Source organism: Corvus moneduloides, chromosome 2 (genome assembly GCF_009650955.1).
Source record: "Corvus moneduloides isolate bCorMon1 chromosome 2, bCorMon1.pri, whole genome shotgun sequence".
In the NCBI taxonomy this organism is placed as follows: domain Eukaryota; kingdom Metazoa; phylum Chordata; class Aves; order Passeriformes; family Corvidae; genus Corvus; species Corvus moneduloides.
In genome coordinates, this window is record NC_045477.1 from 106,873,906 (window position 1) to 106,892,270 (window position 18,365).

General features: G+C 41.7%; 1 protein-coding gene across 2 annotated transcripts in view; it reads right to left on the reverse strand.

Moving 5' to 3' along the window:
* Positions 1-13,162: 13,162 nt before the first annotated feature.
* CTPS2 (CTP synthase 2) overlaps positions 13,163-18,365 on the reverse strand; it is a 61,668-nt gene continuing 56,465 nt past the window's right edge. Inside the window, exons 18-20 of one of the 2 annotated variants that reach the window (XM_032100715.1) lie at positions 18,257-18,262; positions 16,427-16,537; positions 13,163-14,737 (exon numbers count right to left, since the gene is read on the reverse strand). In XM_032100715.1, coding sequence (XP_031956606.1) covers positions 16,468-16,537; positions 18,257-18,262 — 76 coding nt within the window. In that variant the 3' untranslated portion in view covers positions 13,163-14,737; positions 16,427-16,467. The remainder of the gene's footprint in view (positions 14,738-16,426; positions 16,538-18,256; positions 18,263-18,365) is intronic. The other variant, XM_032100714.1, reaches the window with a different exon arrangement.

Genomic DNA, 18,365 nt, shown 5'->3' on the forward strand with positions numbered 1-18,365 from the left:
AGAAATCCAGCCTTTCAAGGACTGTCTTCAAAATGTTTCTACTCATTTCCTTGGGTGGGGCCTTCAAAGGGAAATATAACCATGGTCATACATGCTCTACAGAAATGACTGTTGAACCATTTTTTATCCCTTCCCTGCTGAGAGGAACACTTCTCCATCCAAATGAGGAGAACTGATTGGAGTTCTTTTTAATCAGTCCTGTACCAGCTGCTATGTTGATTTAATATTCACTAGAAGAGAATTTTACCTGCTCTGGCTTACTTTACCCTGAGGTGGACAAAAAGACCTTGTATTTGCTCCACCTGGGGGAGCAATCCCATCTGAAATCATCACAGGTATTCCAGCAGGACTGATCTATCTCCAGCTTCAGCTTATGTTGTGCAAATGTTTAGCACAAGTTTATGTCCCAGAGCATCTGTTTGCTGCCAAAATTTAGTCCTAGTAATACCAAAAAAAAAAAAAAAAGAAAAAAAAAGAAAACAAAACAAAACAGGTGCTGCTGTGTTTCAGTAGTTGAGTAGTTGTCAAACATTTGGGCTGGAGATGTTGGGTGGCATACAAACACTAAGAGATAAACAAAGTAAACTCCGGTCTTTATTCACATTAGGGTTCCCTGTCATACCTGTCTGTTATGGGAGAAAGCCAGCTTATTGCCTGTTTCTCCTCTCCTGTGAATCTGAATTCTGAAAACGTATGAAAAAAATCCAGCAAAAGCAATTCAAACATGAATTAAATCATGCTTTGTAAAAAAAGTGACGAATTTGCATGGACCAAAAAGGCCACACACAGAGAAAACATTAGAATGCAGCACACAGGCAATTCTCTCTTTTAGTTTAATCTCAAAATAATTTAGCTTTAGTGTTCTTAAAAAGCAAGTGTCACTGTAGAATACTGAATCAGACATGCAGAGCTGTGGCTGATGAGAAGCTCAAACAGCAGTCCAACCTGGCATTCCTGCTATTTTGCTTCATCAGACAGAGCCCCTGATGTGTCTGCTACTTGTCTATAGCAGTCATGAAAACAGCAGTGTAATTACCACACCATCTCCCTTCAGCTTCCCTATCTGCACTGGTGGGAAAGGAGCCATGAAGCAACTGGAGACACACTTAAATTCTTAGAATCTCAAATCATTCTTCACAAAATAGGTTGAAAACCTGGAATCTTGTTTCAATCTATGCTAGCTATCAGATAACCTGATGTTTTTCAGGGCAGGTTTTTAGCTGTCTCACATCTTGGAGAAAAGCCATGGTGCAAGGAGTGTTCCACAGCCACATTTAGAAAACTGTGGTTTCAGACATAGCAAAGGACTAATCCCATTTCAGGCAAGTATAAGGAGAGGGAGGGGAGAACAGAAACCCACTTTCCTTTCTTCATCTCAAAATGCAGCATTTAATGGTGTAAGCACTGCAGTGGTCAAGTCTGGCTGAGAGCCCCTCACGTAAATTGTTCCATGGAAAAGAAAGAAGTTCAGGAGATGAAAGCCCAGGCAGGCATCACACCTGTGATTCTCTTCCCTTGGGAGGCACTTCTGGCTCTAGAGAGTGTAGGGGTCATCTTAAGGAAACTACAGCAAGCAGTGTGAATAACTTTTTCCGTGCACTAGTTCATTTTAGATTTGCTGCCATTTTTTTTATTTTGAGCATTGCTATAACACTTTGATACAAGAAAATAATCACTGATGGGAGCTAGTAATTATCTATTGCAGAGATCACAAGGAGAAAAGAAAGAAATGATAAAACATCGGCTGTGTCGTAGCCCATTACCTTGATGCCTTCAAATTCTCCTCAGCTTTCATCTCATTTTTTTTTTAATACTTTCTGCAACTCATCTCTGTGTGGCCTCCTATGGTTCCTGATCTCTTCCATCCAAAAGGCATATATTAAACCTCAGAACTGTGTCAGGCTTTTTCCCAATGAACAATTGTCAAAAAAAAAGAAGAGAAAAATATGACAAATCAACAACTTTTTTAAGTCACTGCATAACCTTACCCTCTGGCTTATCTTACTTCCAGCTCCAAACATCTCTTATTCATGTAAGAATCAAATAGGGAATATCTTTTGTTTTCATACAATGTGTCTTCCTGGTCTTATTGCAACACGCATTTGTTGTCATCCTTGTAGAAATAAAAAGTGCAGCTGTTCATTATAAAAACATGAAGCTTTAGGAGAAAAAAGCCTCATGGGGCTCATATATCTCTGTTCCCTCTAGTCCTAGTCACTCCCTATGATCCTTGGGGTGAGGCTACAGACAACATGGCTGTTTGAAGGACACTATGACCTTATCTTTTCAAACCCCAGGTGGCTACACTGCTCCCTGATTAAGGCCATAAGGTGTCCTTCCTTGCAGCTGTCTTGATGCACAGATGCTTGACTCTCTCCACAGGACTGGTTTGCTGGTGACAGGACAGACCTGTGTGCTCTGTGCCCCAGCCCCTGAAAGCCACCAAATGAACCAGAGCAAGGATTTAGATATTTAAGCAGCACACACTCTCTAGCCCTGAGCCCTGTGAATAATGACGAAGTTTAAATACCAAAGCTCTCACAGCCTCATACCTTTGTCATCATGAGTTATTTCACTTTGATAAACTGTATTAGTGCTTCTGTGTCTCTCATGACCAAAGCCAGCCTTGATCTAAAGACTCAGTAATTCTTTTGGTGACACTTATGCCCAGATTTTCACAGTGTGCTAAAATCTTTGTAATATCTGGATCCAATTATATCGAAGAGGAGATCTGGCCTCTTAATGGGTGTATCATAGTGAGACTAGAGAAAGTCTAATGAAATCCATGCTGGGATATTTCATTATCTTGCAGGCAATAAAGCCATCAAAACAAAGCCATTCATTATCTTTCCTATTAGGGAAGAAAACAAGTGATCTATATCATTTAGATTACCTCATTGTCCTCCCTGTTCAAAAATGATAGCAGCATAATGAACATTAAAAAAAGCAATGTATATTATTCACTTGTTTCTTTCCACAGTAAGAAAGCAGTGCCTTAGAAGGAAGAATAAGCTTGAGGGCTCAGCTGCATAAAAATTGCCTATTTTACAGCTCATTGCATTGTTAAGTAACATTATAGTGTAATTTGGCCTTTGGGATATAGTTTTACATAGGGTAGACTAGCACTTGCAAATTTTTTAAAATATTCTTTTCCCCCAAATATGTTACACATAACCAAATTCAATATTTGGATTTTCAAATCTGCACTAAGTGGAAATGACTATGAGCATACATGACAGTAGGCTGCTTCTGGACTCCAATTCAGAAAACATAATTGTTTCTAAAGTGATATATTAAACACTTCAGAATTGCTCATCTCTACTGTCTATCTTTTTAAAACAGATTATAGGGTCTTTATGATAAGAGCTCTGTCACATTGACGCGCCATAAGGCTGTGATTGTAGTAAGAGATTTGGGATGTTAAAAAATTACAATTATTATAATAATTTTTGTCCTGTTTTCATAAGACAAAAATTATTTCTGTGACTGCAGCATTTTTCCCTATCCCTTCTCAGTTTGTCAGTTCTCACAACTTCCAGGAAGTTTTCAAACAAGCGCAACACAGAAACCTGTGTCATAAATGCTAAATTCCTCAAAATCTTGTGGAAATAGGCTAGAAATGCCTAGGTAACAGGCAGTTATTGCTGCCAAAAGAAACCAGAGAATCAGGGAAGTGCATTGGCTCCACTGCTACCAAAGCAAGCCTTGGTAGGAGCACTTCTGGCCTGAAGTCACAGGCAACTGCTCTGGGCTTTCCCCTCATCTCTGATGGCAACGAGAATGCTTAAACAGGGCATTTAATGTGCTCCAAAACCCACATCTTCCACAGCTGTCTAGAACACTGGGGACAAATAAAAAAACACCTCAGCTGCAGAATCGCCATTGGCAGCATGGGAAAGACACTCAGTATAGACACTGTAATGAAGACTACACTAGAAGTAGACCAAGGCAACAGTGAGGTAGGTTTAGCCAGTATTTGAATTCAACAAGGCTAGGATTTTACATCTAGGGAATGCCTTTTCACAGTTTCCATGGCATTTTTATTTCAATTAAGCCAAAATGAGATTCTGGTCTCCTTGGCTGTGGGAAGTAAACCAAAGCCAAAATCTATTGCTTAGAGGCAGTAACTGAAATCAAATGGAAATTCAGAAGAATGCATCATTATATTGCCCATTTCTAGATGACTAAAGAAAACAGCATATAAAAGAGCAGAATCATAACTTTTACTTCCAGACTGGATTCTCTTACAAATAAATAGCTAAAAGTCCTGTTGGTAGTAAGGACAACCAGACTGTGTGAAAGCAAAAATGTTCCAGGTTCCCCCTAATAAGAAATTGCTCTACAAAGAACATGACCAGCACACATCATTTCTTTAAAAGCTCACTTGCAATAAGGTATTTTTATTTAATAGAAGAAATTAAAATTAGGAAGAAAATAGTGGTATTTCATCTCACAAGGGGAGTGGAAAATCTGGATTATGTTCTGGAATTCAGTTCTTAATAAACAAATGGATTATTAAATAATTATTAATTCAGGCAACTAAAATGGTTATCCTGTGGTAGCACCTTAGTCTTGTATTACAGATTCACCATAATATACAAATCTTTAATTGTAAGTTGGCAGTAAAAGGTCCTTTGTGGTAACTTAGCTTTAAATCAATTAAGTTCTTAATGCCACTGTAACATGTATTTTCCCTACCATTTTCAGCTTAGCTGAAAGGAGAAGGCCAAATTTTGCCTTCGGGCACCTGAAGGTGGAAGTAAGGAACGGGGTTTAAAAAACCTCTGCCTTGGACTTCCAGAGGGTGGCCTGTTCAGGACACTGGTTCAGAGAGTTCCTTGGGAAATAGCCCTTAGGGGTCCATGAAGGCTGGACATACTTTAAATAAGGAAATCTTAAAGGCACAGGAGCAGCTCATTCCGATGTGCTGAAAAACAAGCCAGTGGGGAAGACTAGTCTGGCTAAACAGGAAGCTTTCTCTTGGACTCAGGGGGGGAAAAGAGAGTTTACGGTATTTGGAAGAAGGGGCAGGCAATTCAGGCAGAGTACAAGGACGTCGTCAGGTCATGTAGAGAGAAAATCAGAAAGGCAAAAGCTCAGCTAGAACTCAATCTGGCCACTGCTGTGAAAGATAATAAAAAGTGGTTTCATAAATACATTAACACCAAAAGGAGGGCTAAGGAAAATCTGCATCTTTGGTTGGATGTGGAGGCAAACACTGTAACCAAGGGTGAGAAAAAGGCTGAGATGGAAAGGCTGGAAAATGCCTTCTTTGCTTCAGTCTTCAACATAAAGATTTATTAGCCCCAGGGCAACTGGGTGAGCTGGAGGACAAGGATGGGGAGTAGAATAGACCCCCTGCAATCCAGAGGAAGTAGCTAGTGACCTGCTGTGCCACTTAGATGCTCACAGGTCTATGGGGACAGATGGGATCTGAGGAACTACAGGCCTGTCAGCTTTTCCTCAGTGCTGGGGAAGGTCATGGAACAGCTCACCTTGAGTGCCATCATACAGGTCAACCAGGGGATCAGGCCAGCCAGCACGGATTTAGGAAAGGCAGCTCCTGCTTGACCAACCTGACCTCCTTTTATGACAAGGTGACCTGCCTGGCAGGAGAGGGAAAGGCAGTGGATGTGTCTACCCAGACATCAGTAAAGCCTTTATAGGTCTCCCACAGCATTCTTCTGGAGAAGCTGGCAGCCCATGGTTTGGACAGGTGGACTCCTCACTGGGTTAAGAACAGGCTGATGGCTGGGCCCAGGGAGTGGTGGTGAATGGAGAAACATCCAGCTGGTGCCCGGTCACCAGTGGGGTCCCTCAAGGCTCATTATTGGGGCCAGTCCTATTTAACACCCTTATCAATGCTCTGGACAAGGAAATCAAGTGCACCCTCAGTCAGTTTGTAGATGATACCAAGTTGTGCAGGAGGGAGTGTTTATCTGCTGGAGTGTAGGAAGGCTCTGCAGAGGGATCTGGATTTTTGGGGTGAAGTAGTGTTTTTATTATATCAAGATATATTGCTGGGGAAAAAAACCTAAATTTCAGGTACACAGGCTCTCCTTCAGATGACCCAAAAGCTTGTCAAAACACTTCTACATAAATATTTCCATTTCATGAAGACAGTTATATCTGCTATCAAGTTTGCTTCTCCTCTAACTTCACAGTCAAAGTGTTAACCCATGTGCAAAGAGTCAGCACAGCAGAGGGTATTGGTTCAGACAGCAGCAGACACTCATTCTTTTATCAGATTTATGTTCCTGAACACTACAGCAAATATTACCAGAATTTTTTAAGCCTGTGCAGTAGGAACAAAAATGACATAAATTAGCAGCCTTGTAAATTAGGGCTCCTTATTGTTAAAGAACAAAACAAACAGACTGAGTCTTTTATCTTTTTCACGCTCACATATTCTTCTCACACAATGAGACGACCAACAGATGTTGAACAAATCATCTTGGAAAAAGCAGTTTCAGAGGACTGCCACTGGCACATTTTGTACCTAGATTTTTACTTTGCAGTCATATTTTAAGCTATGATCTTGGCTGAACTTTTACATTTTTATGTACATAAAAAGTACATAAGCATGAACTTTGTGTGATTCCTCTGACCCGCCCTAGTAAGCTTTCTGTCAAAAGTCTCAAATAACACAATCGCCGTTCCTCTACACACTTCTCCAATTAACAAGCAATCATGTCTTTGTTCCCCAGCAAACTCAGAGTAAAGAGCAAATCATTACATGTATAATCTCATCCCTAATTCAATTAGTTATGTGAGTAGCAAACCTCCTACTTCATGCCCCTCAGGAGGTCTGATTCTCTCTAGCTCACAGTATTACACTGCTCTCTAACTTCATGTAGTTAGAGGAGAGCTCTGTATCTTCAATGAGTTGGAGAGAAACCTTTGTTGGTCAAAACCTTTCTTTCTTAAAGGTTGTGTAAAACTGAGGAGAGACTCTCAAGAGTGATATCCCTGTAAATTTGTAAACAAATGTCTGGCAGTAAGATAACATACACAGAAAGACCTTTAGATTTTGAACCTGCTTTATATTCCACTATACACTAGTACTGACCAAACTTTGTAAAAGATGGCACATTATGCTCCCAAGACTAAACACAGGGAAAGTACATTAGCCAGCCACAAGCCCTAGAAGTCAATGTTCAAAATTTTGGATGCTTTCTCAATTTCTCAAACCTAGAGACTCAACCAAGGCATATTATTAGGCAGCTATGTCAAGAAGAGTTCAAGCTCTTCCAGGCATTGGAACGACACTGAGAATAGTTTTCTTTTATGTGTACAGGCTTCCTTCTATCCCTTTTTGGAATAAACTAAATTAAAATCCTGGGTAGGACAGATGATGAGTAGCATATCCAGCAAAGATAATAAGCTAGTGCCTGAGGCTGGCACTAGCAGAAGTACAAGCTGGCACAGGCTCTCACAAGCCAGCAGGAACAATAACTGGATGGACAAAGCAATGATGCAGCAACTTCCATCCATAGGAGAGAAAAAAGAGGTGAGGTGCTATCACTCCTTCCTGTTCAGTCTGTGCCACCCCAGAGAACAGGGTTGAAGACTTACTTGCCCAAAACCAGAAAGACTTTGTTATGGCACTGGTTTAACAAATGAGAGTCCTGTGCTCTGGCTCCTTTTCCAATCACAGTTTCTGTCTTTTGTTCAGTATCTACTTAAAATTCATACACAGTCTAAAGACATGGGCTCAGGTGCTCTCCCTCCCTCCCAAGGAACCTCTTGTTGCCTCACCATATGCTGGCTGTTTCTCCAACACAGGACCAGTGAGGAATTTGGCAGATGGTCCTGATACTATGAGAGCTATGAATGCTGGTACTGAGAACTGGCTTTAACCTTGTGGAGTGGGCAGCCCCCAGAGGAGAGGGGGCCTGGCTGCTTCTGAAACTCAGGAAGAAATTGGTCATGTCTCCTACATCCTGGGGGAGTGCTCTGGGAAAAGGATTATTATTTGTCGAGGGAGGAAGGCACTGCACAATAACTCATGACAACAGACACTGCTGCTGCTGTGTCTTGTGTGGAGCTGGTCCCAGCAAGGACGGTCAGAACATTTACCCAAGCACCCACACTGGGGACACACAGGGACAGGCGCCTGGCTGGGCTTCAGCAAGAAAGGGTTGCTAAATTCCAGACTTTGACTAGCACGAAAATGGGTTTGCGGCCCAAGAGAAGAATGAATTTTGTACTCTGGGGAAGTTCAGGCTCTTCAGGGGTGAGACTGTAATACTGTCCCTTCCTGGCTCCGTGGGGTCCCGCGTGCCCCCACAGATGCACGGGTGGGTTCAGTGCTACAGTCGGCAGCAAAGAGTCGAGAAGGGCATTTGTGTGCGTTCTGCCAGGAGCATTTATTGCTGCTACGCTGTCGAAGGGTGCAGAGGCAAATCCAAACACGATCCCAAAGCTCAGTTTTATCTGGGGGTGGGGAAAAGGCGGGACTGGGGAACAGGGACCAATGGGGAAGCTCTGGGGGAGCGACAAGGGGTAGAGGCTGACAGGCAACCGGGGAATCCAAACTGGGACAGATTAACATAACAGAACAAGCATCCTGGGAGAAGCCTTTCTGGTCACCCTAACATAAAGTGGTTCTTGTGGTACTGGGGACTTGTCTTACTGAGAACTCTCTGTCCCTTGTAATGTATGTTCACTGGCCCACCACAAGACTGCTCAACTGAGCACCCAAAAACAAGGGAGACAGATATATCTAGCTGATTAGTAACAATGAGCTGATGGTAATGACTGATTCCCAGTTCAGCACCTATACATCAGAAATAGAATCATCTCACCAAACGTATGTATCTCAGACATTTAGGCCAGGCTCTTTAGTAAGGTTCATGCCAAGAAAAAAACAATACCCACAGGTGATTGATCTGATCTGCTAAGGATGACTGAAAAGTTCCTGGTTTGTCTGCCAAGTACAAAAGGAGCCTGCGGTGAGGAGCTCATATATAGGCATCAATATTTAGGTGCTTATGTAAGCCTGGCCCACAAGGCCCACAAGGACTGTCTGTGATGCTGCATTTTGCAGTGTCTCATCACTCAAGTAGGACACTTACCAAGCTCAAAGAGGACTCAGGTCAGGGGACTCCAGGATTGTGCTGCCTGGTTTCTGGTCTTAGTGAGAACACGTCCCCAGCAACTCAGAGCATGGTGCCTGTGTGGAAGCTTGAAGAAGCTTTCAACAAGAACGACAAAATGAAACAAATCAAAACAAAACAAAACAAAACAAAGCTGATAGGAAGGTGAATACAACACCCATACAGGATAGAAAACATTTTTGGGTATCACAGGAACATGCCATGGTTTGAAAGCTTTCTATTGGCACACACTCACTGGATGCACGTCAAAGGCATCTGTGGCAGTGTTCTTTCCTTGGGTGGGTTCAGAACCGAATCACACCAGGTTTTTGAACGAATCTTCGAATTTTATTTCCTCTGAAAAGATCTGAGGTCTGGTGCACAACAACTGCTGTGGGAAATCAATCACATGAAGTAAGACAGTTTGCTCCAATACTGCACTATTTCTCCAAATTGCAAATCTATACTGAGGCAATGAGGAGCATGTTCTAAAGGTAGCAAAAGTGTTATTCAAACAAAAAGACGCCTAAAGTCGTGGTTTTATTGCTCTGATTGACTCTGTGATATCAGGGGTTTATTGAAGCTGCTGTTGGATGAGGACATGTTATGCAGAAGCTCAGAGCAAACTATCCTAACTACTCCTTTAAACATATGGAGTCTTGGATTATGCTTTAATCCAAGACTTGGGTCAGTACTTAGGTGTCTTGGTTGGAAAGACAGGTGTCTGCTAAGGAAGGCAGAAGCCTCCCTTGGAATGGGAGATGCAACCCCCTTCCCTCCGAGTTATTATAATTTTGAAATCAAGGGCTTTTAGGCAAAGATGTGGGAAATAGGAATAACAGTTCTTTGCTATTATATATCTATATGTGTATAACCAGTCAAACAAGCAGCAATAACCATGGCAGTAACAGCGAACAATCACAAACCCAGTCCCAGCCTTCGCGGCTGTCGGGCCCTTTCCCCTCGGGTGCAGTTCCGCTCGCAGCCGGCAGGGGCGCTGGCGGCTCCCGGTGAGCAGGGCAGGTGCGATGGTTCCCCCGCGGCTGCAGGGGGCGCTCCGGAGCGAGCTCGGGGAGCACGCGGCACCGGTGCCCGGGGATCCCGGGAAGAGATGGGACAAAGGCTTCACAAACCCCTGGGCAGCCGATCCCGGTGTCCGGCCGGACCCTCGGGAACAGCAGGCTGGAACGGCAGGGACGAGCACAAATCCCGGGTGGCAGACGAGATATGTCCAAACGGGGAACCCCCCGGCGGTCTGGGCAGGCAGGGCGAGCACGGCTACAGCGCAGCGAAGGCTCGAAGCAGCGGCGGGGCAGGGCAGCCACGGCCCGGCTCCCAGCGGGGCAGGGAAGGCGGGCTTGGGATCCCGGGGCTTCTCCAGTAGTGAGGAAAAGCAGCCGAAGAAGCAGACTCCTTCTCTCTCTCGAACGAAGAAACCGACTGCCCCCACACCCAGGTGAAACAAGAGTAGCCAGGCGCACCCCACCCCCAGTGGGTAGCTCTTTGTTTTCCTTAAGTACCCAGCGATTTGTCCTCTTAGCAACAGTATGGGGGGGGGGGGGGGAAATTACTTTAACAGAAAAAAACTAGAACTCTTAAAGCCCCAACATTAGGTTATCCAAACTATGCTATTGTTAACTTCTCTAGATTCTTCCGTTAACTTTCTTAAATTATTAACTTAGGGTCCATAGGAGTAGAAAAGATAGCCTTACCTTTCCAGGAAAATTCCCGAAACACAGAATGTTGTCCACACTTCAGGAATAGCTGGTTTTCTAGACTCTGATCCAAATTTGTGAGAGCATGTTACCAGGAGTCCAATAAAGCAACCAATTTCTCTAAATGAATTAGGATGTTACAAGCAGAGAAAATATTCCATATACAAACAAATCATCAAAGTGTAAAGATTAAAGTACACAATTTTTACAAGATGAAAGACATTTGAATAGACTTTATTCTAGCAGTAGGTCAGCTAGGTCACAGCAGGATGTCAAATCCTGCAATCCATGAGGTATTTTAAAGAGCAAGAAACCAGACAGTGCTGAAGATTACTTACTTTTATACGAATAAAAAACAATAGAACTGGTCCACTTTTGTGTTTTAATGAAAAGTTAATTCACATTAAAAAAAAAAAAGGTTAAAAAAAATGTTTACAGATAAAATCAAGACAATCAACCAGAGACTGGAAAATCAGCATTTCTGGAATTGCTATTCAGAGGGAATTTCCAACTGAGGCAACACAGACATTTTCTTTGGACATCTAATAGTCACTGATATAAAGATTCTGAATCATTTTAGGGGAGCTATACAAATATGAGCCTTCTACATAGTAAAACACATGTAGACTCTTTTAATAGAATTATTTTAGATGAGTTCTTAATTCATTTCACCCTGTTAGAACATGGTAGTTACCAATTCAGACACAACTGAACATCTGAAAAATCTAGACAGTACCCAATAAAGGGAGAAATATCTGAGATACTAAGTTCACTGTCATCAAAAATACAAAGGCTGCTACCTGGGAAACTGTGAGAAATCCTTGAACAAAGTCCCAGCCAGTGGGGACAGGGTGAAGTGGTAAGAGGGAGAGTTTGTCTGGAAGTTATCACAGAGCTAACAGCTACCAATTCACTTTGCTAGCAGGGAAAAACTAAGCACTGTATGGGATAAGATGCCGAGGCACAGAAATACACCACAACTCCCATGCAGACATCCCAGAGAAGAAGCCTCCTACTTGTGTGCAAGGATGAGGTGTTATTCAGCCCTAGGTACATAAACAATTGTATCATTTGTTTACTTTCCCTGTCATGTTGCAGTGAGTTTCTGCAGGATGCTGGAAGAGGCCACATGTTCTCCCAAGGGCAATATTATTCTGCTTCCCCCTTGCTCCACCTCACTCCCTTTCTCAGCAGATTTTGGTCACCTCATGTATGCAAACAGTGAAGTTGTGGGAAATGAGCTTCAGCCAGTCCCACATAGGTTTGCACAGCTCCTGTTCACTTCTGTGCTGATCTGGCTTTGCTGCCAGCTCAGAAGTCCTCTAGGCTGGAATCAACACTCCCTACTGTCATTGATACACACAGGGTTTCAAACTTTCATTTGTATTGCCATGGCAGCTGTAACACAGCTCTCATGAGGAGGTTAGCTCAGGTTGGTAAGTCATTTGTTGCTTTTACACTTGACTCTCCCTTATCTCTTCCACATCCTTTTGGGCAGCAAGCCCCTGCCCTTGTGATTGTTGACAATCTGCCTTTTCTTTCCCAAAACCTTCCTTTAGCTTGGGGCTGCAATTCCTGCTTACACAGGTTCTTGCAGAGATCTCAACCTCTACTTTTAAGGCATTGCTAAAAACCTCCAGTGTCTTCCTGGCAAGCCAGGGCTTAGATGCCTCTAGAGGGTTTCAGGAGAAGTATGCCAGAGTCCCATGAATCTCGGGTCACAGAAAGTCTTCTTTGGTACTACTCTGAATCAACAGTCACACTCTGATATTAATACAGCTTCAGAAAAACAGCAACCTAATGCATCTGGCCCACCCTCCCACAAGAACTGCCTGGTGAGGAATAGTCTATTTGGTCAAGCAAATCCTCCTCAATAGATCCAACCTCTGCAGGCATTAAACCCTAGCACATGAAGGTTATCTCTGAGCAGGTAAATAAGGGAAGGAGGAGTGGACGCATACAAAAGATCCAAAAGGATCTGAGGTCTGGTGCACAACAGTTGTTGTGGGAAATCAATCACATGTAGTAAGACAGGTTGCTCCAAAACTGCACTATTTCTCCAAATTGCAAATCTATACACAGGCAACAAGCAACATGTTCCAAAGGTAGCAAAAGCGATATTCAAACAAAAAGAAACCTCAGCTCCAGGGTAGGACATGCTAAGTACGTTAGGCAGGTGCTAAAGGACCCCACCTGTAAAACTGACAGTGAAACAGGAACCCATGCTGCTGAGATGCAATACTTGACTGGAGATACTCACTTTCTCACAGACAATAAAACTGGGACATGATTAAATGATGAATTCTCTCCTTAACACCACAGTTCACAAATGGCACCATGATTCTTTAGTAGATACCCAAACACTTCCGAATAACACCATTTATTGAAAATGTTTTGAAAATACATTTGCACATTACAGACAATCTTAGGAAATCCTTCACTTTTCACAAAGCAGTGGCCAGTGTCTCTCATGGGGGAAGACATACAGTGACACCAATTCTGCTGTCAGTACTTCTAAGGCACATATTCACGAACTACTTGAGGAAAGTGCTGCCATAAAAATACATTTTGTTTCATTACCATTAAAGCTTCTTTTAGTGAAGAGACAAATTTACTGTGTAACCTGAGATTTTCGAGAGCAATGCACAGCCCTCAAACTCGCTGTTTTACAAAGCTGTAATAATGAACATGGTGCTTTTCATTTTTGTGCAGATACTGACTTTTGATGAATTAAAGAAGCCACTTTGCCCAAAACCAAAATGAAACACAATGGTCAAAATTCAGAATTTTTCTGTAAAGTATGTTCCAAGCATCTGGAGCCCATCAGTTCAGCTGATGTGACACGTTTGATGATGCCCCACTGCTGATGGGATCCAGCCTTACACCTAGAACAGCACCTCTCACCTTACTCTTCTGTCCCAGTGGCTCAGGCTCCAGCCCTGGTTTGCAGGGCTGCCTGCAGTTGTGATGCAGTGGAATAACCTGTGATTTCTAAATTAAAATACATCATTCCAATCTACAGGGGAATAAGTGCCACGACGATGGAGTGGTCACAGGATGCAGGAAAACAAGGGTGAACCTTACTTAATTTGCTTCATACATATTTACTGCAATTAACTAAGTGTGGCACAGCTGGAGCCCAGATAACACCCCAAGTTTATGACTGGTTCTTCTACGACTTTCACACAAGTGTTCAAACTAGAGTTTAACATATGAACGTATTTACTTTCTCTCTTACAAAACACAAATACAAAACCACCTTCTATTATCACTTCTGTAATTTTTGTAGGTCAGAATTACGTTCAGTATTATCAGGCTTCCAGGAGAAATAGAGCAAATGAATTTATATGAAATGAAATTGCTTATCAAAACGAAGTGAAAAATTTTGTATCCAACATTAATTATTATAATCACAAAGAGCTGAAATACAGCAACCATTTTTCATTTGTACATATTGAACAGCAAATAAAGTAAACAATTTATATACAAGCTTAATAGGGAAAAAACCTGAAACAGTTTTCTACTGCTCAAGAATACGACAATCTTCCCTTAAATGTTTTAGTGCATTCCCCCTCATTCCCAAGAACTAATGCATTTTGTCTTCCTGTTCTAAGGCAAACTGAAACCAGTCAAATTTTCCTTCAAATCAAGAACAGCTGCGAACCAGAGAATTGATACATATTCACCTGAGATCACTCTGAAATACAGGACAAGATGAATGATGATTAACAGCTAAGGTGCACAACCGTTTGGTAATTTTTGAAGAGAAACAGCATTTATACAGAACAGTTTTTGCTACAGAACAGTAAAACTGTCATCTGTAATGAGAATTATTGAAAACAGTAGACAAAGAAACAGTATGAGGACTGCAAGCAGCTTACTCTTCTACTTTTGTCTATTCAACATTGTCCTGTTCCCAAGTTTCTGTAACATAAAAAGAGGGAGAGGAAGGAAAAATCAATGCAAAAAAAAATCAATTATTAAAACTATTTCATCTGTAACTCAGTTTATTTCATGCTTCTGTAATTTTCACTCAAATTTGTTGACTGATTTCAAAGTAGTCCTATGTAAATAGCACAAGTAGTTGCATTTCATCTGGATCAAACAGCAAAAAGCAAAACCATGAAGCTAAATGCAGTCTACATGTGTATCCAGCTCTGATTAATGGGTAGAATTAATCACGAGATAAAAATAAATGAGACAATGCTTCTATCATTCTTTTATATCTGGATTTAGTTATTTAATCCTTTCTAGAGTAATTCTGTTGAATACAATTGGTATCCACTAGTGACGTGTTCCAACAAAATCAGCTTGGCTACTGATAACCATTTAAAAGCATCACAACAGTACATTCACCCAAGCAATGAGCAAGTCACTCTGAGACTGTAAACAGAGAACTACCATTCATAAATTCCATTGAGGGAAGCAAGGGCTTTTCCAGAGGGACTATCCTGTACCTTGTGTTGCTCTCAAGAAACAGAACCATTGTGATATTTGGACATGGGAAGGATCCAGGAAAGAGTGAAAAGGAACATTTTGTCTACTTATTTATTGGTTATTTTGGGACAGGCATCAGTACTGTATGTACATGTACCAGGTCATTAACTCATTTAACATTCTGTTCTTCACTCTCATAGTTTGGGGATGGATAATTATCTGTAACACATGGTACATGAGAGCGAAAAAATTCAATTGAAAATCACAGAAGAAACCCATGCTGCATCTAAGGACTGAACTCCAATTTCTAGTATCTCATGCCACTACTTTGATCAGGAGACCATCAGGCAGAAATGCATCATTCATATGTAGCCTTAATTGTCTGCTTGGCACAGCTGCTTAGCATCTACACCATGTGAAACATAATCAGAGGGGAAAGCTGTGCCCTCCTTACAGAAGTGCTCAGAAATACTGAGAAGCTGAATGAGTGCCATACCAGCCCCAGCTCTGACGAATCTGCATAGGAAAAATAAAGTAAGACTAAGTTTCAAGTCCAGATCCTGCAGAGATCAGGTGTCTCACAGGAAATACAACCTCCAAATTGAAAGGAAATGTATTACTACCATGCTTACAGGTGAATAAACAACCAATCCAACACCACTCTGGCAAAGCCTATGGCAAACAAAGCTACAATTTTATAAAACTTGTTTGTATCTCTATCACTGCAGATTAAAACCAAGCGTTTATGTTGGGATATCTTTGTGGTATCAATGCATCAGATGTAATTACAGGTGAATATTAATGCAAAATTCAAAGTCATCTCTATATAGTGTACTTGAAGTGAATCCAACTTGTAAACTGAAGACATGAACTGTCCCCGTCCCCCCCCATAATTTAAAAATGTATTTTTAATGTATCTTCAAACTCTAACACATCTTGGTTTTGTACAGCATCCTACACATAAGATGTACCCAAAACACTTAGCAGATTTTAGCATCTCAATTGCAGATTTAAGCAGCAGAAACAAAAACAATTAAATGCTACAGACAAGAAAGAAGACATAAGCTCTCAGATGGGACTTTAAACAAAATTACAAGAATTAAGTCAACTTTATCTCCTGTTTTAAGTCTAGAATAAATCAGTGTCATAAAGGAGTACCAAAACATTTCAGCTTACCTCAATAGCATCATCCATTTCTGTGCTCTCATACAATCGTTTCAGCTTGTGTCAGAATAAGGAAACTCTTTTTCTGGAGAGCTGTCATCGCTTAGGTCACTGTAGCTGTCACTGTTGGAACCAATAAGAATTCAGAAGGATCTAAACCAAATATTTTATTACAAGCCCTCCAACCCATTATGCATATGAAAAACACTTTCCTCAAATGCAACCCATTTCCAGAAAACTTCTTTAAGCTCATGCTTGAAGTACGGTATTTTAGAACACCTTCCTCTAAAGGAATGGGGTGAAGTTTGGAGTTTAAGACCTGATGCGAAAGAATGTTCTACCTAATAAATAGTATGTTCAATTTCTTTTTGCTTGGCTCCTGTACTTTCGTTCTCCATTTTGCTGGTACTGTGTGTCTATGATTGTGGTTAACAACATAGAGAATAACAGGTATTCAGAGCTAAAATAAAAGGAATTTCTCCCTTATGGTAAAGAAAATCATTGTTTTAACAAAAAAAAAGTTAAGACAACTTTACTAGCTCAGAATTCTTCAATTTACACTTAAATTATAATTCTTGATCTTCTAGTCAGAATTCAAATAATTTTCATTGCACCAAGCAATATCCTGACAGCTTTTCTAGAGGTTTTATTCCTTTTTGCTGTGTCCTGCAAGAAGCAGACTGGTTTTCACAGACCAAACTGCCATGCAAGTGATTGTTTTGTAAGCAGCGAGAACAAGGAAACTGTGAAGAACAGGAACACCACAGTGACTGAGAGAAAGAAGTGCCCACAAACCACATTTTCAGTCAGTATGGTGTTTATTGGATCTCCAAGTTTATCTTAAACCCAAGTGCACTTCAGAAGTGCCTCCAGCCTCAACCCCTTCCTACTATACTAAACTTCTACAGTCTGCTTCCCAGATACTTGAATTTCCCCAGATGAGAAGCCAGCAAAGGGAGCCCAGGAAACTGACAAATACATTTGAGCAACAGTAATTCTGGTCAGTCCTGTGACCCTTCAGAGCACATGGTTATTAGCACAGTACAGGTGGGGATCTCAGACCTCATTTGTGTGGGAACATTGTGACAGCCTTGGGTACCAACTCTACCGCACATCTGTCTTGTCACATCTCCCTTTCACCACACACCCCTTCATCCTCCAGACAACAGGAGCCCACTCATGTCGAGTTCTCCATCTCTGGGGATCTCCTACTGAGACATCAAGCACATGACCCACGCAGACAGAGCCTTATCAGTGGATCCCAGTGACTGCCTGCTGGGTAGTGCTTCAAGGGAGCCATGCAGCCCCACAGCTGGAGATCTTTGATCGAGACTGCACTGTGGAACAGTGAACAAACTGCACTCAGCTTCTCTGGTGCTTGTTACTGAGCACTGCTTGGTAGCCTGAATTTCACCCCCTCTTCTTTGAGAGAAAAGGAAAACCAAAGAAAGAATAGGTAAAAAACCAGACACTTAAACAGAGTGGGACAGGAGAAATGGCACCAACAGTCACCTTGTTTAATTTCTACTTCTGTTAGGAAAGTCTCCCACAGTTACAGCAAGTCACTGTACCAAATTTGTGTAAAACAACACAGATATTCTGGCTGTCCTAACATTAAGACTTTGTCTACAGCACTCTGCCCTTTCTCTGCATGCCACACACACTGTTGATGTGGTTCTTATAAAGAGTGTGTCATATCAGGCTAGTGTGAAATGCTCAATTTGATCATTTCACCAGCTGGTGATCAATTACACAGTTCAAGTGAGGAAAGTGTTGTTAACAGTATGATCAAGCAGGCCAGATGCACACAGACAAACACAACATCACCAATGTTCTACTTACTTTTTTCTGAAAGTATCCATGGAAACAGGGAACAAAAATTCAGTATTATTAAAACAGTTTTGCATTTTCACATCACAGCAAAATAGCAAATACTGTCCACAGAACAGAG